Here is a 27,876-nt window from a genome sequence, read left to right as displayed (position 1 = left end):
GTTAATATTCTTGAGCCATTTCCTTTAACAATATCTTATTTTAAAGAAAAAAATTGCCAAATCTTTTTATTAGATAGGTGTAGTCCAATGAACAAGTAATTAAGTTAATTAATGATTAATGGACCACTAATTTCTTTAATTTTTTTTAAAGAACATTATATATACTTATAAGAAAATTAACAAATCAAATCATATATGATCTTATATTGTTCATTATTATCTAAAACCAAAAGCCATGGAAGTGGAGATAATATCAAGTGAAACTATCAAACCATCTTCTTTTCCACAATCTCTTCATCTAAAATCCTTCAAACTATCAGTTCTTGATCAACTCTCTCCCTTCTCTTACACTTCCCTCGTCTTCTTCTACACTCTCAACAATGAAGAATCCAATTATGACACTCTCCATTATCTTTCCCAACCCCTCAAAACCTCCCTATCTAAAGCTCTCTCCGACTTCTACCTTCTCGCCGGCACCATCAAAGACAACAAACAAATCCTCGCCGATGGTGTTGGAGCTCTTTATCGAGTTGCGAGAGTTCACGGTGCCATGTCTAAGTTTTTTAACCAACCAAGCTTCGAGTCGTTGAGTCAACTCCTCCCTTTTCGATCTGTACAGATCATGCCATCGTCGACAATGGAAGCAAGTAAGATTAATAAACAAGAAGAAGAGAACTGTATTAATTGAATACTTTCAATTTCTAATAATATATGTGTGTGTGTGTATTTATATGTCTATTTATTTATTGATTCGCCATTGGATTGAAGTATGTCCTCAAGTCGCCGTCCAACTCAACGCCTTCAACGGCGGCGGGGTGGCTGTGGGGGTCTGTTTTTTACACAAGATCATCGACGGGACAACACTGAGCGGTTTTCTAAGGCGGTGGGCCACGGTGGCCGGAGGGACAGCCGCCGAAGAGAAAGGAGGAGAGGGAGTGGCGGAATACAAGGCGGGGGCAGAGGCGTTCCCGGGACGAGATTCATTATTTCTGGGAAACTCATGGCTTTCAAAAGGATATTCACCATTTGTGGGTGAAGGAATTAGGATTAAGAGAAGAAGGTTCGTGTTTGAAGGTGATGCCATTTTGGAACTTAAAGAGGAATTAATGAAATGGAAAAATGTGACGAATCCCACAAGTGTTGAACTGGTTACTGCTTTCATATGGAAGTATATGATGATAGCGGCAAGACAAAGATCATCGGGTTCTCAACGAACTTCTTCGGTAATTTTCTTTCGACTATTTTTAGAAGAAATATGTAAAAGGAGAGAATCACATCTTAAAGTTGATATTATTAGGTTGGGCATAAAATCTATTGTGTATCTCATTTAGTTGTCTACTTTATATTAATTAAACCATTTTCATTTTTTGGTAGGTATTGACACATGCAGTCGACCTACGAAGAAGAATGGCACCACCATTACCACCAACCTCCATGGGAAACATTTTCTGGAGTGCAGTTGCTCATTACGATTCAATGGACGCCGAGATAGAACTCAGCAAGCTCGTCAATCTTCTTCGGCAATCATTTGCCGAGATCGACGACAAGTTCATACAGGAAATGGAGGGAGAAGAAGGGTTTCAAACAATTTCAAAATGGTTCATGAGGATGCAAGAGCTTTATTCTTCAAAGCCATATTCGTATGGATTTACAAGCTGGAGAAATATGGGACTAAACGAAATCGATTTCGGGTGGGGAAGACGACCTTCATGGGTCAGCCTTGCAGGACCTGAAAATTCAGTGCTGAAAAATATTGTTGTTTTGAAGGAAGACACATTGGGAGATGGGATTGAAGCATGGATCATGTTGGATGAGGATGAGATGAACATATTGGAAAATGATCAACAATTCCTTGCTTTTGCTTCTCATAATCCAACTATCTATTTAGGTTAAGTGAGTGAAATTATATATATTCACACTCTCTACTCCATGCCTAAATTAAGTTTAATTTTGAGTTGTTAGTATATTGTATTATTTGTTAATCAGCTAGTTTTGTGTTGATCAAGTGTATTAGAAAAAATTATGTGATATTTAAAATTAAAAAGAAAAAATAGTTTTAGAGGGTATGATTTCTGGTGAAGTTGAACTAAAAACTTCAAAATCACTGTACTTTTACGGAAGTTCAAGAACCCAATAGCGAGTTTTGACCAATTTTTTAGTTTTTAACTGAAGTCGATCATGAAGAAGAAGAAGAAGAAGAAGAAGATGGAAGACAGAATCAGCATTCTCCCCAATTGTCTTCTTCATAAGATTCTCTGCTTCTTGAACACACAACAGGTTCTACAAACTTGTGTTCTATCGAAAAGGTGGAAGACCCTTTGGGACTATATTCCCGCACTCAACATCTGTTCCAAACACCACAAGTTTAAACGTGCTTCAAGTGAGCGAGAGAGTTTGTTTAAACGCTTCATCTTAAGAGTGTTATCTGAACACTGCTGAACACAAATGCAGAAGTTGAGATACTCTGATTTATAATTTGATGGTGACAATGTTTATAAGTTGAGTTCTTGATATGCTATGCACTTTGTCGCAATGTTAAAGAACTTTACATTGCCAACCTTTGTGTTGATGATGATGTTTGTAACTGGAAATACAGTTTCTCTGCATGTAAGTCGCTCACTGTTCTGAAGATATTTTTTGATTTTGGGGATATATAGCTGGGGAGCATTGGCGTTGCCATCTTTGAAAATCTTAGAAATTGGATGTGATTGGATGTGGGACTGGGGGCAGGATGATGAACTTGAGATGTTCTCGTGTTGCGATCCAGATTTGGATTCTTTAATTTTGGTTGATTTTTGTTTTAGGAGTGCTAGAATTTGTGCTCCAAAACTTACCAACTTTGAATTTTGTGCTTCTCCATGTTACGATTTAGTTTCTCTCCGAATCTTGAACTACTTACACCAAGTGCGAAGTTTAGCTACATTTTACCAATTGTCACGTCTGCATTAGAGTTTTCGTGCATACTAAAGGTTATTATAGAAGTTGAAGATTTTACGTTAAGAGTAAGTAGAGAAGAGGCAGTGGCAAAATTTCCCATGAAAATACAGGTAATGATCTTAAACTTCATCTTCCCTTCCTTTATTGTACAAATATTATTTTTCTCCAGGTTTACTCAAATTTTCTATTTTGTTGTTATTTCTCTGTTTACCAGGACGACATCCCACGTTCTTCTTTGAGTGGAATTTCTTATCATAATTTGAAACATTTGAGGTTGAAAACAAAGGCAGACCAAAGAGGTGATAAATTTGCCAATTAGTACCGTTTATTGCTGTTTATACAAAGAAAAGTCCCAAATCAGAATCACTGGCTGTTCACAATGAGGTTGTTTTTACCTTAGCTTGTACCTTTCGTTTCATTAGTGAGACTAAATAATTAAATTGCTAATTTCATTCTTTCTTGTAGTTACATTCTTTTGCATTGATTTACAGGGTTTTCAATATAGGAATAACTCTATACGAGATTTGTTTTGTTGCTGAATGGCGTGCATGCAGGGTGTCTTTTAAACTATTTTGAGCTGCACGTTTATGAAGTTTCGATAAGTTGGTGTTTATGCAGGTTTAGGAAGCTTGAAAATGGAGTGTAGATTTTGAAATCTTGAGGTTGTGAAATATGTTTTTCACATCTAATCTAATCAATGTTTAGATTTTAGATTGGTTTAAATTCATCGTCTTAATCATTCATTTTAATTAGTGTTTTTAAGGTGACCATATATGTTCACGCATACAGCACGAGGAAACTTGGGGTCATTGTGCCTTCACGAAGGTAGCCAAGGCAAGCTCTCCTTTAATCGGACATTCGCTATTTGATCTGTCTTTGGTTTCCTTTATGCTTATTCAACTGATGGATCCATGACTTTTATAGAGTGAGATTATACATATAAATGAAATAAAGAAAAAGTCAATATGAGTAATGTAAATGTAAAAATTTCATAGAAAAAAAATATGAAAAGAAGTACAAGCAATGTGAAAAATAAAAACGAATAGAACAAATAAAAAGTGTGAAAGAAAATAGTATTAAACCATCAATATACTAAAAGTTTAAGACAGTGGTTGAAGACAAATTTAATTATATATCACTAACAAATAGTATTGACTAGAGTTGGATGAGACAAGATTCGAACAATCGCATACCACAATACTAGTTAGTAGGGGTGGAACAAAAGATTGAAAAACCAAAAAGTCAAACCAAACTAATGAGTTTTTAGTATAAAATTAAACATCTTGATTTGTATTTGAAAAAAAGAAAAGTATTGGTTTGGAGTGGTTTTTTATTAGAAAAATCAATAAAAAAACAAACTAAACCCATGGTTGAAAACTAACTCTCGATCAGGTATCTTTTAGTATTTTAATTATTATAGTTCCTGAGTTCGTGTATATTTGTAAAACCAACTATTGTAGAGTCAATGAGAGAGAAAAAAAAAAACAAAAATGTCATGTTTGAATATATATATATACATAAATAAAGAAATAGACCTAAATTATGAGGCAGTTTCAAAATGTTTACAAATTATAGTAAGTCTTATAAATACACTCAAAAGTTATATATATATAAAAAAACAAATGTCAGGTTTGAATTCAAAAATATATATAAATATATATATATATATATATATATATATATATATATATATATATATATATATATATAAATAAAGAAATAGACCTAACTTTGATTTAAAATGAGGCATTTTCAAAATGTTTACAAATTATAGTAAGTCTTATATTTTTGAACAAATTACCAACACAACTAATAACGATTATATATATTATTCTTCGATGTCAACTTTTATGTTGTCTTTACCTACCACCTAAACTATACAAACTGAGTTAAATAATCAACAATTTATAGCTTTATAAAGAATTAATATATCTATACTTTTGCCACTATTTTTTTTCTATTCAAAATACTATATTATAATTCATATCATCTTCTTGAATAATATATATTCACAAGTTGTTTTTGAAAAAGTAAACCTTCCATTATTCCCTTTATAACATAATGTAAAATCTCCATTCAAAAATGAATTAGCCGTTGAAGAAATTAATTAAAAGAATGAAAATTGAATTAGTCAATCGATTTGATTGAATAATTAACAAAATTAAAATATCATCATCATTTGTTAGTCAAATGGTTGTAGTTTTCAAAAGAAGCAAAAGTAAACGGTAGACTTTTCAAATTTAGAAACTATTTCATCTTCAAAATATAGATTCCATTATCTTTGGCAATTCATTGGGGAAAATATGAGAATTTGTTTATCCATAGAGAGAAAAATATGGAGGTGACATTTTTGTCGAGAGATACTATTAAGCCTTCTTCTCCAACTCCCCTAAGCTTTGAAACTTTTCATCTTTTTTGTCTCGAGGAAACGTCTCCTTTGGTTTATACTCCTCTTTTTCTTTTCTACCCGAGGAGCAATAATGATGATTCGGGGGAGTCTCATCCAGAAATCGATACACTCAAAAGTTCTCTATCTGAAACCCTGAATCGTTTCTTGTTTCTTGAAGGAGAAACCATTGGTGAATCCATTCGTTGCAACTATGAAGAGATCGTCTTTGTCGAAGCAAAAGTTACTGGTAAGATATCTGATATCTTCGTGGGATCAAATAACGACACTTCTTTAATGAAACTCGTAATGTATTCTACGTTCATGACTGACCCTGCAGATGATTATAAATATGCTGTAATTGGTGTACAAGCCAACATTGTGGAGTGTGGTGGTGTTGTGATATCTCTTTGTTTGTTACACGAAGTTATCGATCCAACAACTCTAAGTCATTTTCTTAGATCGTGGTTCGATATCAATACGTCGTCTTTCAATTGTCTTCCAAGTATGGCATGTTCCGACTTCGGACCACTCTTACCACTCTTCGATCCACGACAAAAACAAGTCTTCTTTTCCTCCAACAACAGTTCTCAACAACAAGCTTCTTTTCAAAGCCTTCTGTGTACGTTCAAAGACGATGAGATCCAGTTTCTCAAAGATAGAGCAAAATCTAGTGATGTCCAAAATCCAACATGTGTGGAAGTGCTTTTAGGGTCCCTTTGGAAATGTATCTTGGAAGTTGTATTATTGCAAATTACAACAAATTCTGATCATAGGCCATCAATTTTGACCCATGCAATCATAAACTTGAACATCAAAATGCTATCTTCTAATTCATTGCCAAGATCATTCTCAGTGGGGAACTTTTGGTGGATTGAGGTAGCTCATTATCTAGCAAATGAGACGACCCAAATGGAGCTAAGTAATTTGGTGAGATTTTTGAGAGAGTCATTTCAAGAAATGAATGGTGATGATCATTGTTGGATAAAAAGTTTGGTGGGTAATCAAGGAGATAGATCAGTTATTTCCAAGTTGTTATCAGCTGAAATAATCCCAAAATTGTACATATGCACAAATTGGGAAAACATAGATCAATTGAATGAATTTGGATGGGGAAATACGATATGGATCGAATCGGATACAACGTCGAAGAACATTGGTATTTTGTTGCGCACCATAAGAGATAATGAAATAGAGATATGGATGGTACTTGATGAGGAAGAAATAGAACTTTTAGTACAAACTGAAGAATTTTGTGGTTTTGTGAATCTAACTTTCCCTTAGAAATTAAACTAATTACCAAGAAAAGTAAAAAAAATTCATTATTGATTTAGTCACAATTATTATTTTCTAACATTTATGTTATTGAGCAATAATTGATTTATTAATGATATGTTCTACTCAATATATCCATATATCATATATCATACCTCAAACCATCAATAACACTTATTGATGCTTAAGTCGTCATTGTTTTATTTACTTATTTTTGGCCAAATTGTTCAAACCATCCCAGCTTAAATATTAAATTGTTCAAATGGTTTACTCTTAATTTAAAGTTACATTATTCATTCGTTAATCAACTTCACCCGTAACATCTTTCATAGTTTGACCATTAAATTTGGGCTTCAAATCAAACATATGCCTCAGTTTTTAAAACTTTATCTTTGTATTTTTTTAAGTCGTGTCCAACATCGAGAAGAATTACCACGTCCTTACTCGAACTTCTATAAGTTGTACATCTATGTCCTTGAGTTCTAATTAGGAGACATCGAGAAGAATTACCAAAACAATGACGTACATGCATGCTTTGACTCTCGTTCTTGCTAAATCAAAACCTAAACCCAAATAGAGTAAGAGAAAATAGAGAGAGAGGAGCGAAAATACGTAAGACCAAGGGGAGCGAGAGGATCAGAGTGAGACACCCAACTCGTATGCACAGTGTTGCCATTTCACTAATTTCAGTTTGTTACGTAACCAAAAAATGAGAAAAACATACTTTTTAAAAACTAGGTTTTTGATTTCAAATGGCCTTCTAAAAAACTGGGCATTGTTGTTGACAATACCAAATATTCCACCAACTGGTCATTTGCCTCTAATATGTTATCCAAACGACATGTCTCGGTAATTGGTAAGTTATTAATTTACGACGTTTATAATCTTAAGGTTTAGAAAAGTATCTCTACAAACTATCTAAATTGGGAGACATCTTTTATTATGTAATTCTATAAAATTGTTCTTTTTTGGTCTTGTTGTTGGGCTTATCCAACACATTATTGTTCGTAAATCACGTAAATCTGTATGTTGATTCTCTTTTATTTTACGTTTTTCAGCATTTTTTGTTTTTCGATTTTATGACACCATTTATTGTATGAAATGTGCAAGATCCCTAGCTTACCTTTTCCGATATGAGATTCTCACCAAATCACCATGAGAGATTAGTCTTACCAACAAGATTTTCGAATCCGTGAAACACCGAGCGCATGGATGTATAGAAAGCTCATGAGTCATCGTATATGTTATACTTCTTCAATGATATATTTAATTTTTCTTATCTATCAGACAAATAATTTAGATTAAAATCTATGTCACTGCACCTAATCTTAATATATATCTTTGATTATGGCTTATGTATCGAAGTTATTATATCTTTTATATATATTATACTGCAAGTTATGAAACATTCAAAAACTTAGCGAGCAAGCCATTTGATTAAATTTTTAGGCATTTACTAAGACGAAAAGACAAAGTGAATAGCCCCAAACAATATAATGTCATTTCATTTGATATTTAATTTGTTTGCTGACACACACACATATAATATATCATACCATACACCAATTATTCATGAGGAAAAACTGGAGTTGGTCAAAATGAGATGATTTAAGTAATTAATAAAAGAGATGTCATATCATATATATCTTAACCAACGATAATAACCGTGGACTTTCGTACAACTTTTCTTTTTTTATAAACCACTTGCCCGTCCTTTTGATCTTAAGAAGATAAAAATAATTGTTAATGTATAGCGATATATATTAGAAAAGTAATCTTTCTACGTCAAAAAAATTCAAGAAAGAACGATGGATGTCAAGTGCTATAAATTTTCCTATGGTTTTGAACTTGTTAATTAGAAGCATTTTAAGTTTTGACGTGTGTTAAATCAAGTAAAAATCCCTTTTCTATGCTCGAGATTTATTTATGGTTGATCATAGTTTTTCTCAAAGTTTGAAGTTTTCTACGCGTAAATTTTTGTGTTTAATTTCCTATCTCAACTATTTTATGTTTATTCTTTCTCTTCTCCAATTAATTATCATATACAATGAGAGTGAGATGTACTAAGATGAGCAGTCCATCCCTCCTTTAAGTATTGCTCTCCCTAATAACAAGTTTGTACTCGAAATTAGGAAACCATAGTGTTTGTTTTCCAAAGAAAAGGAAGGATGGAGGTGAAAGTTTTGAGTAAAGAAAATGTTATGCCTTCTTCCCCAACGCCCCCTCACCTTAAAACCTTTCAACTTTCTCTTCTTGATCAATTTTCTCCTGTGCTTTATGCTCCTCTAATAATTTTCTACCCAATGGATAACAAAGATGATCCAAGGCACCACCAAAGCCATGAGGAACTAATGGCCACACTTAAAAGTTCTCTATCAAAAACTCTAAGCCATTTTTACTTATTGGCAGGAAGAATCGTCGACAAGTCCATTCGTTGCAGCGATGAAGGAGCTGTTTTTATCGAAGCAACTGTGAGTTGTAGCATGTCTGAGATCCTTAAACAACCAAACAACGAGTTTTTAATGAAACTCATCCCATGTTCTGAACGTTGCACTAAGCCAATCGAAGAATATGCTCATGTTATAGTGCAAGCGAACGTCTTCGATTGTGGTGGGATTGCAATCTCTCTTTGTTTGTTGCACAAACTTATGGATGCGACGACGATAGGTTGTTTTCTTAAATGTTGGGCTACTATTAATAGACGCTCTTTCACTACAACAAATTTGACCATGGACAATGGTGATTCAGAATTATTTACATCATCATCCATGACGAACGATGATAACAGTGACCCTTTTTCGAAGATGGTATGCTATGATTACAAAGAACTGTCTTCACTCTTTCCACAGACAAATTTCTTACCATTTCATCCAAGGCTTCATGAAGCCCTCTCCTCAAATTGTGAAGAAAAAAGTTCTTTTCAAAGGTTTGTATTCAAAGAGAAGGCAATATTAGATTTAAAAGCTAAAGCCAAATCCAATGATGTCCCAAATCCAACAAGTGTGGAAGTATTGAGTGGCTTCATTTGGAAATGTGCATTGGAAGCTGCATCAACAAAATTAGGGTTATCTCAAATACCATCTATTTTAACACATGCAGTAAACCTAAGAAAGAGAATGGAGCCTCCATTGCCTGAATTTTCAGTGGGAAATATCTTTTGGAATGTGGTTGCTCATTATTTAGCAGATAAGAAAACCCAAGTGGAGCTTAGTGAATTGGTGAGTTTAATTAGACAATCATTTGTAGATATTAATGGTAATTACATAAAGAAAATAGTGGGAAATGAAGGAAGTGAAGCTCTAGTGAAATTGGTTTGGGAGAGAAATATGAAGCTTTTTCAAATTCCAAAGTTGTATATATGTACAAGTTGGAGAAATATTGATTTAAGTGAAGTGAATTTTGGATGGGGAAAGCCTATTTGGATTGGGAGTGCTGGAAATTCAAATACAACAATAAAAAATATGATTGTTTTGTTGGATGCTATATCAAATGATGGTGTTGAGGCATGGGTGATACTTGAGGAAGAAGAAATGCAAATTTTGTTAGAAAATCAAGAATTTCTCAACTTTGCATTGCTAAATCCAGCTATCCCTATATAGCATGTGTGTTGGAATGCATGCTTTGAATTTGTTATCTGGCTCCATGAATAATTAAGTACGAAAACGTATAGTTTACTGTCAGTAAACCATGTATACATGTGTGTTGATCTCCACTTTTTACCTGTTGTTTTCGTAACAGTGTATCATAATGTCATATATTAGTGTTGTTTTGTACTTAATTGTTTGGTTTTATTTTGGTTTATTGCATATATGTAAGTTTGTTTCTTGTCATGTTGAATCTCTGTTTATAAAATGAGTTTTTTGAAAGTGATGTTTCAATAATCTATCAATGTTTTATATATTTATCGAGGCTTATTAGATAATATTCTTAAACTTGAGTTTAGAGACACATGAAATTGAAAATAGTTGTAGGACATACTATACACAAAACTAATCAAGAATAACTCTCGACGATCTATATATATAATAATTGGATGCAATATGTGGCCTTTAATGTTTAAGATCAATCTATATATTAAACACAATTACTTGAACACATTTTTCATTAAAAATTACTCTGCAGTTAACTATGCTTGGACAAGAGTTTTGTATTAAGTGATTGGGTCACCACTTGAAGCAGTCCGTTGCATGGTATCCGTTTGAAAGAAACACAGTTTGACAGTTTGTCCGTTTAGGACAAAGCATGTTGTTTAACAAAAATATAAAAGTAGAACACAAATAAAAATGCACGTACACGTTTCTATTTGGTCCATGAGGTTTCATAAGGGTTTGGAAAGTAGTTCTAAAAAGGTCTTTGACAGTTAATTTGACCCTTAGTTAACTGACGGAAAGTTATTGTTTTTTTTACCCACTCTGTTCTTGTTCTTCTCCAATCTCACTGGAATTCATTTGGGTATCATATATCTATTCTTACAGTGTTAATGGAGCCTCGCATGCCTTATTCATCATTCACACTCCTTTCAGCTCCATTTTTAGGGCAGAAAGTCAATCGGAGAAGATGAGGAGGAAGAGGTTGGTAATTGATCTATGAAAATAATATAAATTGAGTAAAGTTTTCCACCTCATTTTCAATTTTGGCACCTCAATTTGCCATATCAATTTTCCATAATTAAGTTTGGAAAACTAAAGGTGAAATTAATTCAGGGATGTGTTGTTTTGTGAAAGAGATGGGTATATTGTTGTTTGCCTCAAGTTCACTAATATATGTGAACCAAAAGTGATACTTGGGAATCTGAATTGGCAAAGGATAGCCGTTCTTTTAAATATATTTCTTGTCTTCTTAATGTCACAACCAAATATGATATCTTATCTTTGAAGTGTGGAAAGATATAATATATGCCAAAATGCTATCCATTCAATTCTAGGGCTTGTAAAGTTGGCAGATTAAAATAATTGGTTTGAGATATTATCATCATTTATAATCTTTTTTCCTAGTTTTTTTTTTTAGTTTCAAAAGGAAATTGTCAAAAGATGAAGTTAATTTATTATCAAACAAAACATCAATTGTTTCCAATATTGTTGAGCCTTGAAACTTAAGTGAAAAAAAGAAAATGGAAAGAGAAAAAGAAAAGTAAAATGTCTGACATCAAGCAATGTCAATTTTTATCTCAATTCAACGTTCACTATTTATTTTGTTTCTTGTTTGTGGATATTCTTAGAAGAACAACGATTATGTGTATCTAATCTAATTACGTGCTTCTCTCATTTCTCTATCACATATAAATTTTTTTACTTTATTTTGTATGGTATATGGTAGAGATATAGAAAGCACATGAGATGGTCCATCCAGATGCACCCAAATTTTTTCCAGATAACTTTTTGTTAAATGACAAAAATTTTGGAAGGTGACCTCCCAATAGTATTAAATAATTTATAACTGGTCGTTTTCAAAGCTAAAGTTTCCAAAGTACTAGCTAGATAATTTTAAAGGTTTGGTTTCCAAAGTACTTCCAAAGGTAAATTAATGTTAAGTTCTTGCAAGGTTTAGATTTAAAAAATGTGAAACAAAGTACGAGATTATAGGATTGAAAATATGCTAACTTTTTTTAACAACATACTGCAAAAGATGTAATAGAACAACTCAACAATAGCTCGACACATTCTTAGCATCATCATCTTATGCATTCATTTAAAAAAAAAAAAAAACAAATGAAGGAGTTATGCATAACAAACATAGAAAGACACAGCTTTATGAGTACAAAATAAAAATCCAAGACTCAAAGAAAAGTCTTCTAATTCAAAGCCATAGTATAAGCATCATAGTGGTGACTAGAAATTACAACACTTTATTTGAAACATAAATTCTAATTAATTGATTCCAACCACCATGGACAAACACGACAATACATGATAAACGATCAAATCTCACACTAACTACATAAAACAACGAAAATATTTCATATAATATCATTATAAAGATAATGTGGAGAGTATTGATCTTCATACATCCTTGTCTCTAACAGATACTCGGGTTTGGTGAAGCAAACTCGAGAAACTCACAGTCATTTTCCAACAACTTCATCGTCTCATCATCCAACACAACCCATGCTTCAACTCCATTCCCCACCATTGTATCCATCAAAATAACCAAGTTTCTTGTAATAGAGTCAAATACATTTCCTCCGCCAGCAACCCACAAAGGCTTTCCCCATCCAAAATCCACTCCGTTGAAACCCATGTTACGCCAACTCGTAAACAAATAAGACTCGGAACACATGGCGTAAAGTCGATGTAATCGTCGTAAGGAACTCAAAAGAGTAGTACATTGGGATGCTATTGCTTGTTGAAAGAAATTGTTATTGTTGACCTCAGATATTGATTGTCTAACTGTGATTTGTAGATCAGCCAAATCTATGTCTTTGTTTGAAAATGATTTGAAATATGCACAACTCCTCCAGAAAAGGTTGCCGATGTTGTTTTCTGATAGTGGTGGGTGCATTATTCTTTTCCTCATGTTCACTGTATGAACCAAAACTGACTGCAAGCAGTCTGAATTGGCAAAGCATGGGCCTTCTAGTTTCTTTTCTGTTAAGATCACAAAATATGGTCTTATCTTTAGTGTGAAAAGATAATATAGTATGCAAAATGTTATCCATTCAATATTCTACGGCTTTTGTAAAGTTTTCAATGTAAAAATATTCGAGTTGTGTTATTATTTTTCTTTTTCATTTTTTTATAGTTTTTTTGAAAGAAAACCATTTTAAATAATAAAACTATCGAAAATATTTACAAATATAGTAAAATATTTTTTTAGTATAATAAAAAAATTTAAAATTAAAATCATTTTGGATTTGGTTAAAAATTAAGAATAAAAATTAAAAAAACAAACAATTCAAACATATTTCTATCTTCATTATAAATTAAGAAAAGAGATAGATAAGTGAGATTAAAAAAAAAAGGATGAAAAACATAAAACATTATTACTCAACAAAGGTTTGATTTTAAATTTTAAAAATTCACCCATGGTGTGTTTAGATTACCTTTTAAAGTGTTTAAATTTGAAAAAGAAATCAATTTAAAAAAATTGAGGTGTTCGGTAACTTTTCAAAATATATTTTTAAAAATGAGATCGAGAAGTAATCAATTTTAAAGAAAACAATTAGAACCAAATTTTGAGAAAATTATGCATATAAACACTTATGAAAAGAACTAACCGAACATATAAATGTTTAAATTATTTTAAATTTCATTTTAAAAAAGTTTAAAAGAAAATATATTCTTGAAAAACATTTCAAAAAAAACATTATTTCATAGATAATCTAAACGCACTCTTAAGAATTATTTGATTCTTTTTCTAATTAACGTGTATAAACTACTCATTCTCATAAGTTTCTATGTTTTTGTTATACATTTTCTATTAATGTTTAGAAGGTCAAGCCAAAATTTGAAAACTAAAAAAGAATAGTTTTTATGAAATGGTAATAAGAAAAATTGTTGTAAATAACAAATTGTGAAAAATATTTACAAAATATAGGAAAATTTTACATTCTTTCGCTTTTATTAGTGTCTATCAATATCTCTAATAGATACTAATAGAATAATGATAGATATGAAATTTTTGCTAAACCAAACTTTTTGAAACTCAAGACTTAGAGAAAATTTTCACCCAGCGGAGTATTATTTGTGAAAAACATTTTTCTTTTAAATATGCTAAATTAAAGAACAAGTTTAGATTTAAAGTTTTTTTTTTAAAAAAAAATAATCTACTGCTAAAGTTTAGTTTGTCAAACTCAAATCTTCTTCATTCTAATTATATCAAATAAAACATGAAATTATAATTGGAGGAAGAAAAATTTAAACTTACCAAATGATTTACATCTTGAGGCAGCTTTCATGGCATATTTCCATATGAAGCAAGTAGCAACTTCAACAGTTGTTGGATTACAAGCGCTTGTAGATTTAGCTTTATCTTTTAGTTTTAATATTGCCATTTCATCAAAAACAAATCTTCTTGTAGTGCTCCTTTTTCCTTTCTCCACTACAAATGGAGTTTCTGATGATATCAAACGAAACCCATTTGAAACTTCTCTGTATGGAAAAAGTGAACAAGTTAAACTATAATCACCACCACAGGAGTATTTCCCTTCATGATCATCATCTTCTTCTTCACAAAATTTAGCCCAACACTTAATGAAACTACTCATTGTTGTTCCATCAATAAGTGTATGCAACAAAGAAACCCCAATTCCAATCCCACCACAAGTAAAAAAATTTACTTGAACACCGATTTGCATAGCTTTCTCTTCTTGGTTTGGAATGAATGGAAATGGAAGGAATGTTTTAAGCAAATTGAGATTTGGGGACTTCAGAAATTCATCCATGCTCATTTTGACGTTGGCTTCTACAAAGAGAGCACCAATAATATCATCATCATCATCATCAAAGGAATAATGGATAAGGTTTTCTTTGATTCTTGTAGCAAGAATTGGGAATTGTGCCAATGTTTTTGAGAGACTAAATTTCAATCTACGACTTGTTTCTTCTTTGTTGTCGAAATAATGAGTATTGGGGTAGAAGAAAGTGATGGGAATGTAACACTCAGGAGACAGTATATCCATGAATGAAAGTTTGAAGGTTTTTTGATCATATTCCTTAAACTTTGTTCTACAATTGGGTGCTGGCTTGATGATTTCTCTTGACACAATTTGCACTACTGCTTCCATGATCTTCTTCTTCTTCTTCTGTTTTGATTCCTTCAAATTATATAGGGAACTTTGTGCACTCTCTATAGATGATGTTATGCACCCACATACTTCAAAATATATATAGATCTAGAAGAGGAAATGTGTGAGATAGAGATGTGAATAATATGATTTTGCCAACATGATCTTAACTTAACAAAAAAGTCCCGGATTCAATTTCCTCCACCCAAGTTGTACTTAAAAAAACCTATTAAAACAAAAGAATAATATGATTTTATTATTGTTTTGTTTTTAGTTTAATAGAAAGTTTCGAACCACTAAAACTACAACCATTGTAGGAGGGTCGTCGTGTTGACCCCTATTTTTTCTTTTATTAAAGAAGTATAACTTAGCATTTTTATTTAAATACATATACATATATTATTATTGAAAAATCTCAATAGAAATAAGTAAAAGATAGTTCAACGTCACTTCTTACAAAACCTAGGAAAAACTGATCAAGAAGTCATTTATGTGAAAAAGTACTCCAATGACATACAAGAAATAAACCAAATGTATAGTTTTCTTTTCCTACTTCTAATTAATTAAGAGAGTATACGAACTCTTAGAACTTTTGTACCACTTGCTTTTTCTTTCCGACTCTTAATAAAAGAATATAAAAAGGAGATAGGATAAAAATTAACACACAAGTTCAAAATTTTTGTAGCTAAGGACAATCTAAAACCAAAGTCAGACTCAATTTTCTATATTTATAGTATCAAATTTTTTGTGTCGTGAGAAGAATAATTTTTTTTTAAGAGAACGGCAAAAGTCAGAGACTTAGGGCTTCCAATAGAAGTCTAAGACCGAACAAAACGCTAAAATATTATTGATAGCAGGGGCTAGAGAAAAGCCCAAGAAGCTAATTATAAATAGCTACTGCACCAACAGCCTATGAAATTTTTATACTCTTCCCACATGCTTAACTGAGATTTTTGATAGGAGAACAAACATGTTCACCTATATAATGTTTTTAATTTTATATATATAGACATGTGATTTCTTAATATCAAATACGAATATATATTTAATTTTATATAATTTTTAAAAACTTTGAACTTTTTAATCTTTTCTATTTTATTTCTTAATCCGCTACTTTAGTTGTTTTTTTTCTAATAGTTGTGTTATTTTGGTTTTTATGTGTCTGATAGATTTTTTTAGAAGATATATATGAAACTTGAGATTAGATGACATAGTCAAAATGATACATCGATACATAAAGACATAAGAGATAAGTGGATTCACGTGATTATCATGTACTTACGTACTCTCAACACCACAGGTATAACGTTTTGAAGAGAAAATTAAAGAATCCAACCTATTTTCATACAATGACGTGACATTGTCGACTAATATTTAGATGACCGAAATAACCCATTTTACTTTTCAAACCACTGAAAAGATCAACCCTGACCACCCCCTTGTAAGAAGAAGATAATTGGAAAAAGTATAGACATGAGAATTTGATTATAGAAAAATAAAGAAGAGAAATAAAAGGTCAAAAAAAGTAGTGAATAGAAGCATCGTCCAAAATTGAGGATGTGGACAATTGAGAAGATAAAGGTCAAGTGTGTGTTTTTTGTGGTAGAGGAGTGTTGCATGTGTGTTGTGTACAAACAGACGTGTAAAAACCTGAATAGGGGTCACCTAATACTTTACTCATAAAATATATAGGAAAGAGGAAAATTAAGAAAAACGTGCATGTGTTCTCTGAATTACACATATATTTACATATAATACATACAAAAGGAGAAAAAATTATTGTTATTCTTGTTCTTCTGATTGAAATTAAACCATTATTAACTTTTCTGGAGTTGATTATAAACGAGGAAAATCATCCCTTTTATATATCATGCATATTCAACACACATTTGTACTGCTTTCAATTTAGACCTCACCATTAATTATTTAATAGCCAAGACAAAAATAAAAATTTGTTCTCTTTGAAGAATACGTATAAGAGAAGAGAATGGTCCTTTTCAACTCTATTTGATTGATTGCTACCCATTATATTAAACGAGAAAAATGGATTCCTTTATATGTCATACTCAGGACTCAGGAGGAGGAGATGTTCTTTCTAATACTTTACTCTAAACCTCACGTTTTTACAGCAAACAAACCCCCCCAAAAAAAAAAAACAAATATAAATCCAAATTTATATACGTAAAATAATTATTTCATATTTAAAATGATGAATTACTATTCTAAAAACTAATTAACTACGAGATTTTAGAGTATAATTCCATCCAAACATGTCTATTAATTATTTAAAAACACTTGTGTGAAGTGGAAATTTAAAACTAATTATGATGGTGATGAAAAATAGTGATCGAACATTACTAGCTAATTATAATTTTCATTAAACTTGGGATATTACACATATCTTTTCATCTTCGTTCATCCCAAAATTACAAATTTATTATATGAAAGTCATTTGTATTAGTTTTACTAATCTACCCAAATTTTGACATCAACAATACTTGACTCATAACTTCATAGGGCACATTTGATAAAATGTATGGTACTATTGAGAAAGATATATATATAGTTTATGGGTTTGAATCAAATTCTTTTAACTTATTTAGAATTGTGTGTGTAATTCAACCAAAATCTTTTTGATATCTCTGTATTAACTTGTAATTAATTAAGCATCCAAATTTTACCCTTCCATTTATTTCACACCACTTGGAGCTCTTTATTCTATTATATAAAGAGGTATCAAAAAATTATAAAACATAATGAAATTTAATCTATAGATAAAACAACGTAACAAAAACATGAAAGTAGAGAAATATCGACTTAGAAGTTTATGTGGTTTATGCATTGATAATGTGTTAACTACGTTTACGAAGTTAGATGAAAAATATATATTGTATTAAAAAGAATGATACAAATTAGAAAATTAGATAATACCTCTCTTAGGCTACAAAGTTTATGTAGCAAGACCTCGTACTTGATGTATTTGAAGCTATACAGATAGATTAAAGGGCATTTCAACACAAACCATAACGATAGTATGCTAATCATCAATAATATTTTTATATGAATAGTAACGACTCTATATATCTAAGAAATATAATAGTGTACTATTGATAGTACACTATCAATGATAATAGACCTTTTTATCACCGGTGTTTATTAGTTTATCAATAATAAAAGTACATGTGAGTGATAGACTTTTATAACTAATATATAAAACCATATTAGAATATATTAACTTGAGTTACACATGTTTTTTTTTAGTTTTTATAATTGGTAAAAATTGATCGTTATTTAACAACAAAAAATGGACATTTCATAACTCATGAATAGTAGCAAATTTAGAGGGGAGAGTAAAAAGTACGAGTGATATTTAAAATCCCATGTGTTTTTGGAAGAAAATCGGAGCTATATTTTGTAAATATTTTGATTCATTTTTGTTATATTTTAAAATGTCACTAAAAATAAAAAAAATTAAAAATAAACAAAAGCGAAAAAAGAAGAATAAATAAAATTAAAAGAAATTAATATGTTTATAGTTTTACATTATCGATTCACTTACAAGTTTAAGTACTTGAGAAGCGATAGACAAATTTAATGATATATCATACGTCTTATTTTAAACTTTATAGGTCACCTATTCTGATACTATCTTAAATTTGACCTAAAAATTTAAAGACAAATTTAACATAAGAAAGCTCGATTCATTCTTATTACAACAATTAACAACAAATAAAGTGTGCCACTTTATTTTATCTATGTTCTGAAAACAAAAACTTATCTTTGTTTCTTAAAATATTTCCATAATATGAGGTTTTTCTTTTTCTTTTCCTTTTTTTTTCTGGAAAAATAAAAAATCAAATGATCACACACACCATTAAAAGTCAGCTCTATGATTTCATTTGATTTTAATTAAAGTAATATTAATCACGAATGGAACCATACGCTATTAATATATAACATTGAAGACTTTCAAATGGATTTGTAAAGAGTGACATTTGCACAATCATATACGTCTCTTACACCCTGTTGATTAACATAAAAATATTGGACTTAAATGATCGATATTATAGTTTGAGTTAATTATTGATATTTTATACGTGATTTGAAGTTAGCGAGTCGAAGTTGTAAAATATAGAGTTAATACATTATTGGAGTTAAGAAATATTGTGCATGTTTGAGATAGGAAACATTAAAAAAGGGGATAGAGAAAGATGAAAAATTGGAAGTCATCGATAAATGGCTAAATTAACTTCAATCACACGACCAATATTAAAATGGATGAAAGTTGAGTTATTTAATCACAACTTATAAAATAATAGAATTAAAACCCTAATTTCTTTTAAATTCCTGATTGAAATGTTAAAGTTTGCAAGTTACGTTGTTTGAAAATCAAAACTAATAATTATTCAATTTAATGCTTTGTTAACTTATCCGAAAATTCTTAGCTAAAATAGGGGTTGTAAGTGGGTGAAGATCGTTAATATTGTGATTTTATTTTGTATATTACAAAAGGGGGAAATTCTTACTTTGATTATTAATTGGATGAATTTTTGTGACTTACGTTTTATAGGTATTGATGGGCAAGGGATATATCTACGACATTGTTAATGTTTTAGAAAATGTTAGGCAAGAAATTGGTTATAGTTTTGTATGTTTTCTTAGATGATGCACATGTTATATTGTGCTTTTTAGTTTAGCAATTTTCATTTGAATATTGAATGCTTTGTAAAAAAGACGAAGAACTAATATAGTTGGATACGATTTTTTTTAGCATTTCCAAGACATTAAAATAATAACATGTTATGATATCTATTCTAGATATATGAAATATGTTATAATCGGATAAATTTTATATACCTATTATGTACTTCTATATATCATTGTTAATATGCGGCATCTTCCTAACGAATTTAAACAATTTAAATTATTCTCATTCATGTAGACTTTATAAGTTTATCATATAAATTCATATATAATAGATTTCAATCATGAAAAAATTGTAATATGTTGACCTAAAATGACAAATACCCAACTTCATAGAGAAACATTTTTTATCGACGTTCTAGTGACGTATGTCATGTATAGTTGAAGCCTATCGATAAAAAGAGACCTCGATTAGTGATGTATTAAAAGAAGTTAATTATGTCATATTTGCAATTAGTTTTTTTATTTTATTTAGAATAGCTATTATATTTAATTTTAGGTGGGATGAATACCATATATACACAATTAACCAAAAAAAAAAAGAAAATTAAATAGTTGTTAAATGAAACCTAGGTAGATGAATGCACAAGCCTAACCTATTAATTCTAATATATTTCTAGTAATTCAAGAGAAACCTTGTTGGGTAGAAAATCAGGTGCGAGTTGTTGTTGTTGTTGGTGGTGGTGGTATTATTATCATTATTTTGTGGCTAGAAATTAAACCAAATAAATTTTGAAGATTATACGTTTTGGCGAAGTCCCAAGACTAATAATCTTTGGCACCTTTAAGCAAACTTTAACGTGGGAGCTTCAATGGTCGGAGCTTTGCAGAGAGACGTGCCGCGGCAACAACTGATAGGAGGCTGGCAGCTAGGGTTTGCTCAACATGAAGAAGAAGCAGATGGTTTGAATTTTGGCACGTCGTTCAAGGATCATTTAATTATAGATAATTAGTAATAATAAATATTAATATTATTTCCCATTTTCGTATATATTTTTCCCTTTTATATATAATAAAACTCAATCTTCTCTTTCCTTTATTCATTCCACCATATCACTTTTCTTTTCCAAGAAAAATAATTCTCTCTCTCTCCAATAATTATATTTTATATCGATATAATTATTTTTACCTTTCGTAACTTAAATTCTATATATATATATATATATAATTAACCATAACTTTTTAAAAATACACAAATTCTATTAAATCCAATGCCACACAGCTTAAATTAATTCTTAGTAATATCAATAAGTGAAATCTACTGATTGATTAAATATTTATCCCAACAATTATTTAATTAATTCTAATTTCTATAAAACCAAAAACTAACTTTCCTTCCCTTACCTATAATTAAGATCCAAAATTTTATTATAGTTAAATAAAGTTAAGATAATTAAATCTAAAATTATCTTATTATTAAATTTTGAGAAATATTTTTTTAAAAAGGAGCCAATTTTAGAAAATTACTCCAAAATGTAATATACATATATGTATGTGTATACTATATACATATACATGTTTACTATGTACATACAAACATATATACATACATATACATGTCAATCAAACAACAAAACAACATCCAAAAGTACAGGAAATAAACCATTCAAAACAAGGAGAGAATAAAATAGACGATGTATACGGTCAGCTAAAGAAGCCATATGTGCACGGAAATGTGTCAACGATTTTTGTTCGTCTCACGTGGGAAAAAAGAAAACATTTTGCCCAACATTTTAATCAATAATGTTTAAAGATCCGAACAAACACCATTAGTAACCTCCAATCAATTTCCTCACATATATATATTTCGAAAGAGTTTTCAACTCTTGTAATAAAAGACAACTTACTAGTTAATTTGTCATCAAGACTTATTTGCATTTGATAATTTAATTATTTTAATGCATGTTATAGATATATTTTTTTACTTTACATAAATAATTTATAAAATAAAAGAAAACATTAGAAAAACAAATACTAACACAAGAACCAACAACTAAAAAAAACAAAACAAAACAAAAATTAGTTTTTACTTATTTATTTTTTAAAAAACATCTAACGTTATCAAACACATAAATTTTTGAAAAATATGATGAAGAAGAAAGAAATAATAAAAAATGGTAATATTATCGAGACCATTGTATAATCTCTCTTTCTACCATGTCATAAAGAATGTCTAAACCCTAATTATAGATAACCTAACAATTAAAGAGAAGAAAAAACATGTCTTTTAAATTTAACTCAACAAACTATATGAAATTGGGGGAAATTATGATACTCTTAACTAATAATGTTTGCTTTTGAAATAACTATGATTATAGAGTGTAGTTATAATTAAGATTAATGAGAATGGTAGGCCAGCTTTACACCTATCTCATTTAATTTCCATTGAAATTTCCCGTCTTAATTATATTTTATTGAGTGTTCCGTAATTGAAACGTGGGTGGTAACTTTTCTTTTCTTCTCCTCCCAATAAATTTACTTGTCAATCAAGATTTCATATCAAATCCGTTTATACTTATCCTTAATTAGATTTAAGATAAAATCTTATGTTGACAAATAAGTATACTCAATTTAAAAAGATATGTGTAGAGATATGGGAATATCGTGTCTCAATAAAATAAATAAATTATTTCTCTTGTTGTAAAAATTTTAGATGACATACTTTTCATTTTCAGTACAACAAAGATAGAAGATTTGAATACATATGTATTACGAGTTTTACTCGTCTTGAAATGAAACACCCTATCTTTAATCCAACAAAGAGTTTCTTTTAGAGTAGAATGTAATCAAGTTTACGACAATCTGAATAGTATTGAAAAGCTTGAGTAAACACATTCAGTGATTTAGAATTGAACCTATGAAAACCTCCAAGTTAAATCCTAACTTATTTAGAGTCCAAAAATTATGGTATGCCCAAAACCCATAAAGAAAAACTCACCAAAATTGCTCAAATTGCTGAAAGAAAGGGCAGTTTGATGGCTAGGTAGCTCGGCTCACGGAGCTGGTGCAGGGCGCTCGACGCGGACAAAGAGAGGAACCGGCTCGGAAACTTGGGGAGACTGAAAACGGCTGGACGAAGACGCACTTTGCACAGAGGAGGAGACCGGCTCGGGCGCGCGGAAGAGAAAGCTTGGCGGCTCGGATTGAAAACAAAGAGCGTCGGCTTGCGCGAAAGATAGGACCCGCTCGGGAAATCTTGGAACGATACGTGCGACGGCTGCCGGCACTTAGTCTGTGGAGGAGCAGCGATCGATGACAGACGGTGTTGATCGGTGGCGAGAGACGGACGGTCACAGAGGACAGTACGCAGCGGTTAGAGTTGATGAGAAAGAAGATAATGGGTTTTCTTTTTAGTTGGCACACCCTCCAACGTTCAATTTATAAAATAATAATAATATTTCAACTAATTAATTATTTTTCTACAATAATTATTTTTATATATATATATATGTATATATATATCTATATAAAAGAAACTTAAAACTCCTCAACCTAATTAAATAAACACATAGATAAATTAACTTTATAGTCAGATAATTCAAAATAGCATACAATAAATTTAACATAAATAAATAGAAATTAAGATAATTAAACTTAAAATTTACTTAATTTTTCTTAATTTTTAAGACGTTACATTATACAGGAAATATATTCTATTATAGGTCATTAAATATTTTTATTATGTTTGGAGTCCATTATTTTCTTAATTTTTTCTTCGAAGACAATTATCAATTTTCTTATATTTGGTCAAAATTCAAGAGTATAAATATGCATGTGTGTGTATATATATAGATAGATATAGAGTGTTTGTTTTACGACAAGATTATACGAAAAATGGAGGTTAAAGTCTTGTCAAAAGAAACTATTATACCTTCTTCCCCAACTCCCCCTCACCTTCAAACCCTTCAACTTTCACTGCTTGATCAATTGTCTCCAATGCTTTATATTCCACTTTTACTTTTCTACCCCATGAAAAAAAGTTATCAACACCAAGATCATAACAAAGCAATTGCTACCCTAAAAACTTCTTTATCAAAAACTCTTAGTCGTTTTTACTTATTGGCAGGAAGAATCATCGGCAAATCCATCCATTGTAATGACAAAGGAGCTGTGTTTATGGAAGCAACCATAAACTCCAACATGTTTGACATCCTCAAAGAACCAAACAATGAGGTTTTAACAAAACTCCTTCCATGTTCTTTGTTGTGTAACACTAAACCAATTGAAGAATATCCTCAAATTGTTGTTCAAGCCAACATTTTCGAATGTGGTGGTATTGCAATCTCTCTTTGTCTATTGCACAAGCTCATTGATGCAGCTACTTTCTGCTGTTTTCTAAGATCATGGGCCACTACCAATAGAGAATTGTTATCTCTTGATCATTCATCTCCAAATAATAATATGGTATGTGTTGACTATAAATCATTCTCTTCCCTCTTTCCACAAACCAATTTGTTGCCTTTTCATCAAAGTCTGATCAATAATGATAAAGCAGTTGTACCCCCGTCGAGTATTTTCAATCGTAAACGTCGTTTTCAAAGATTCGTGTTCCGATCAGAAGCGATATTAGACCTTAAAGCTAAAGCAAAATCCTGTGATATACCAAATCCAACATGTGTTGAAACACTAACATGCTTTATTTGGAAATATCTCATGAAAGTTGCCGATGATGGTGATTCTCAAAGGCCATCAACTTTGTCTCATGTTGTAAACATCAGAAAGATGTTAGAACCATCATTGGGTGAAGTTTCTTTAGGAAACATTATGTGGGGCACAGTTGCTCATCATTTTTCAACCACAAGGAATGAAGAATTTGAGGGTTTGGAGCTGAGTAAATTGGTAAGTTTATTGAGACAATCATTTAAAAAGATCAATAAAGATTATATAAAAGAGTTGATTATGGGAGGTGATAAAGAAAGAAGAAATGGTGTTATGAAGTTGGTTGGTGAGATAAATAAGTGGCCAATCTCAAATTATTACTTTTTCACAAGTTGGAAAAATTTGAAGTTGAATGAAGTTGACTTTGGCTGGGGAAAACCTTTATGGTCTGCCATTGCTGGGGACCCAAATGAAATGATGGGAAACATTATTGTTTTGGTAGATAATGTATTGGATGATGGATCAACAGAGGCATGGATTCTCTTAGATGAAAAAGAAATGCAACTTTTAGAACAAATTCCACAATTTCTTGAGTTTGCATTGCTGAATCCAAGTATAAATTTGCCCCATAATCAGAAAACTGCTGATGAGATTTTCTCCAATAAATTAATATGATGTCTCAAGTGTGATGATGTCTCCAAAAATTCTTGATCTTTGAGTTATTCAAAGGTAATAGGATGGTTGGAATCAGGAGAGGTAAACTATCAAAATGTTATCGTAATTAACGAATAAAGATAGACGTTAGATAATCATCTATTAATGTCTATTGCTACCTATAGTTGATGGATAGTAAACTTTACTATATTACTAAATTAGTTCAATTTACTATATTGAAAAACAACATTTTATTTTATCGATTCATGTATTACGTTTACGTATATAAAATATCAAAAGTCCAAAGTTACCATAAAACTTTACTACTTATTTATATATCTAAAAAAACATTCTTAGATAAGTTTTTCATTCCAAATTTCAATAATTACCTCTATATTTTTAAATATCAATTTAAAATTTAAAATTTACAAAATCAAGTTTAAATAGTTTTTGTAGGTTTTTTTTTTCCTAGAACGTAAATAGATTGTATTTTTTTTATTATTATCTTGAAAATAAAAACTACTTCATTTAATTTGCTTTGAAATAAGCAACCATTTAAAATTAAATTTTTAAATAGTTATTTAATTTTAACTAATTTATTTATCCTTTTTCTTATTTTAAAAGCAAAGGCTTAAGATCGATATAAAAATTGAAATCCCAACAATTAATTAAATATTTAATGCTTGCAATTAATTTGTGAAGTAAATTTGGGGTCATGTTTTATTTACGTTACATACATATAAAATACAGATGAAACTCAAAAAAAAAAAATTGTTGGTGGAATTTAAGACTCAATTACGATTATAGTTTGCTAATTCTCCTACTTTGTTTTAATAAAATTTTATTCTTCAAAGAAATAATAGAATTGAAGGATTAGAACGCACTCAGACGCTTAAATTAGTTGACACCTCCTTATTTAAAAATAAAAGACGATATATACGTAAATGACAATATTATTTGTCTCTTTATCAACCCTATCTACGAACCTAATCGATACTTTATTCTTACAGAAGAATTAATTTAAACAAATAAAAATGTATACATAAATATATATATATATATATATATATATATATATATATACACAAATATACTTATAGGGTCTATAAATCGATGAAATAATTAAAACTTTAATGGAAATAAAAATGTAATTAAGAAAACACTAAATCCCTATACCAAAGCATATATAATTTGTTTTTAAATTGATTCTTAGATAAATTTATCATTATATTGATTTATACATTATTTTTTTAAAATTAAAAAAAAAAAGTAAAAGGAATACAAAACAATATGTTAAAAAGTCAGCTCTATGATATCATTTAATTTTATTAATCACAAATGGGCCATGAACTATTAATAAATAATATTATAAACTTCCAATGATGTGTTATGGGCATATTGATACACATCTCATACACTTGTTAACATTAAAGAAAAAAAATGGAACCACAAATCAATTTGTGCAAATAATTAAAATGATAAATTTTGCGAGACAACATTTTGGTCCATTCGATAACTATTTGGTTTTCTATAATTTTTTTTAATTAAATGTACGAATACTTTTTCTATCTCTAGATGTTTTTATTTGTTTCGTTATCCATATTTTATTAATGTTTTTTCTTCTAATAGATCTTTTCATCTTATCGCAAATTAAATTAATTATTTTATTAGTAAATTGATCTTTTTTTGAAAAACCGAACACTAAAATGGCTTATTTAAACCATTCAGGACCAATGGCACATATTTTTAAACAGTCGGCCCAACAAAATATTTTTACCAATAAAATAGTCGAAATAATCAATAGCATATTTTGTTCTTCGCAATAGATTTTCTTTTTCATATAGTTAGAAGTGAATACCAACTCCTTCTCATCAATGATAAACTATTATGATCTATTAGATTATATACAACTATCATAAATTCTATCTCATCTATTACTTATAGATCTCGAAAAATATTTTTCTTTTGTCTTTCTCTATTTTTCTCACTTTCTTCCTCCAATTTTGTTTTCTCCATCTCTAGATAACTCAACCAAATATTCTTAATAACGTGATGTCTATCTCCTTTTCAATACAACCATATGAAGAGTTCAACTAACTTTCAGTTAAAGCTTAAAATGTACGTAATAAAAACGTATATAGGAGTAACTTTATATATAAGTGATAGATTTATATCTGTTAGGTGAAATCTATCCTTGGTTATTAATGATAGGTTTCAAATATCATAGACTCTAATCACACAAAATGTATTAGTGATATCTCATATCACCATAGAGTATCAACAATAATATACTCTACATGTGTGTTGATACCTGTTTATGAATGATATACTTTTATCCGTGACAAACTTTCTTATAGAATGTTCAAAATCAATTACTATAAATATATCGGTGATAAAAGTCCATTACTTCTAATTGCAAATTCTAATAGTGAGAAAACTTTATTATTAATAGATTTTTGTAGCTGGATCTAGATCTAAATTTTACTATACATACATACACACATATATAATTTTTTTTGTATCTAGTCAAGGATGAAAAAATATACTTTTTTTTGTATGTAGTGAAGGATGAAAAAATGAATATCTTAGTCATCAAAAG

General features: G+C 30.1%; 6 protein-coding genes across 6 annotated transcripts; 5 read left to right on the top strand and 1 right to left on the bottom strand.

The window, feature by feature from the left end:
- The first annotated feature begins 199 nt into the window (after positions 1-199).
- On the top strand, positions 200-2,633 carry LOC103494520 (stemmadenine O-acetyltransferase-like). The gene is made up of 3 exons (XM_008455730.3): positions 200-647; positions 769-1,223; positions 1,375-2,633. The coding sequence occupies exons 1-3, from the start codon at positions 236-238 to the stop codon at positions 1,891-1,893; spliced, it is 1,386 nt and encodes a 461-aa protein (XP_008453952.2). The 5' UTR covers positions 200-235; the 3' UTR covers positions 1,894-2,633.
- Positions 2,179-2,689, top strand: LOC127150191 (putative F-box/FBD/LRR-repeat protein At1g78760). Its single transcript, XM_051087311.1, has one exon. It carries the CDS (start codon positions 2,179-2,181, stop codon positions 2,437-2,439), a length of 261 nt encoding a protein of 86 aa, XP_050943268.1. The 3' UTR covers positions 2,440-2,689.
- Positions 2,690-5,272: 2,583 nt separating this feature from the next.
- LOC103494519 (salutaridinol 7-O-acetyltransferase-like) lies at positions 5,273-6,607 on the top strand. Its single transcript, XM_051088132.1, has one exon. The coding sequence runs from the start codon at positions 5,273-5,275 to the stop codon at positions 6,605-6,607; it is 1,335 nt and encodes a 444-aa protein (XP_050944089.1).
- Positions 6,608-8,766: 2,159 nt separating this feature from the next.
- On the top strand, positions 8,767-10,231 carry LOC103494518 (BAHD acyltransferase BIA1-like). The gene is made up of 2 exons (XM_051087310.1): positions 8,767-9,301; positions 9,347-10,231. Exons 1-2 carry the CDS (start codon positions 8,767-8,769, stop codon positions 10,195-10,197), a joined length of 1,386 nt encoding a protein of 461 aa, XP_050943267.1. The 3' UTR covers positions 10,198-10,231.
- Positions 10,232-12,374: 2,143 nt separating this feature from the next.
- Positions 12,375-15,564, bottom strand: LOC103494517 (stemmadenine O-acetyltransferase-like). Its single transcript, XM_008455727.3, has 2 exons — positions 14,462-15,564; positions 12,375-13,182 (listed from the first exon to the last, which is right to left on the bottom strand). Exons 1-2 carry the CDS (start codon positions 15,318-15,320, stop codon positions 12,614-12,616), a joined length of 1,428 nt encoding a protein of 475 aa, XP_008453949.2. The 5' UTR covers positions 15,321-15,564; the 3' UTR covers positions 12,375-12,613.
- Positions 15,565-23,696: 8,132 nt separating this feature from the next.
- Positions 23,697-25,455, top strand: LOC103494516 (salutaridinol 7-O-acetyltransferase-like). The gene is given in 3 exon segments (NM_001328460.1): positions 23,697-23,922; positions 23,924-23,934; positions 23,937-25,455. Coding segments are annotated over 3 exon segments (1,437 nt in total). The 5' UTR covers positions 23,697-23,858; the 3' UTR covers positions 25,299-25,455.
- The last annotated feature ends 2,421 nt before the right edge of the window (positions 25,456-27,876 follow it).

Source organism: Cucumis melo, chromosome 7 (genome assembly GCF_025177605.1).
Source record: "Cucumis melo cultivar AY chromosome 7, USDA_Cmelo_AY_1.0, whole genome shotgun sequence".
Taxonomy (NCBI): Eukaryota; Viridiplantae; Streptophyta; class Magnoliopsida; order Cucurbitales; family Cucurbitaceae; genus Cucumis; species Cucumis melo.
Note: the sequence above shows the minus strand (reverse complement) of the source record. Positions and strands in the feature narration are given on the sequence as shown.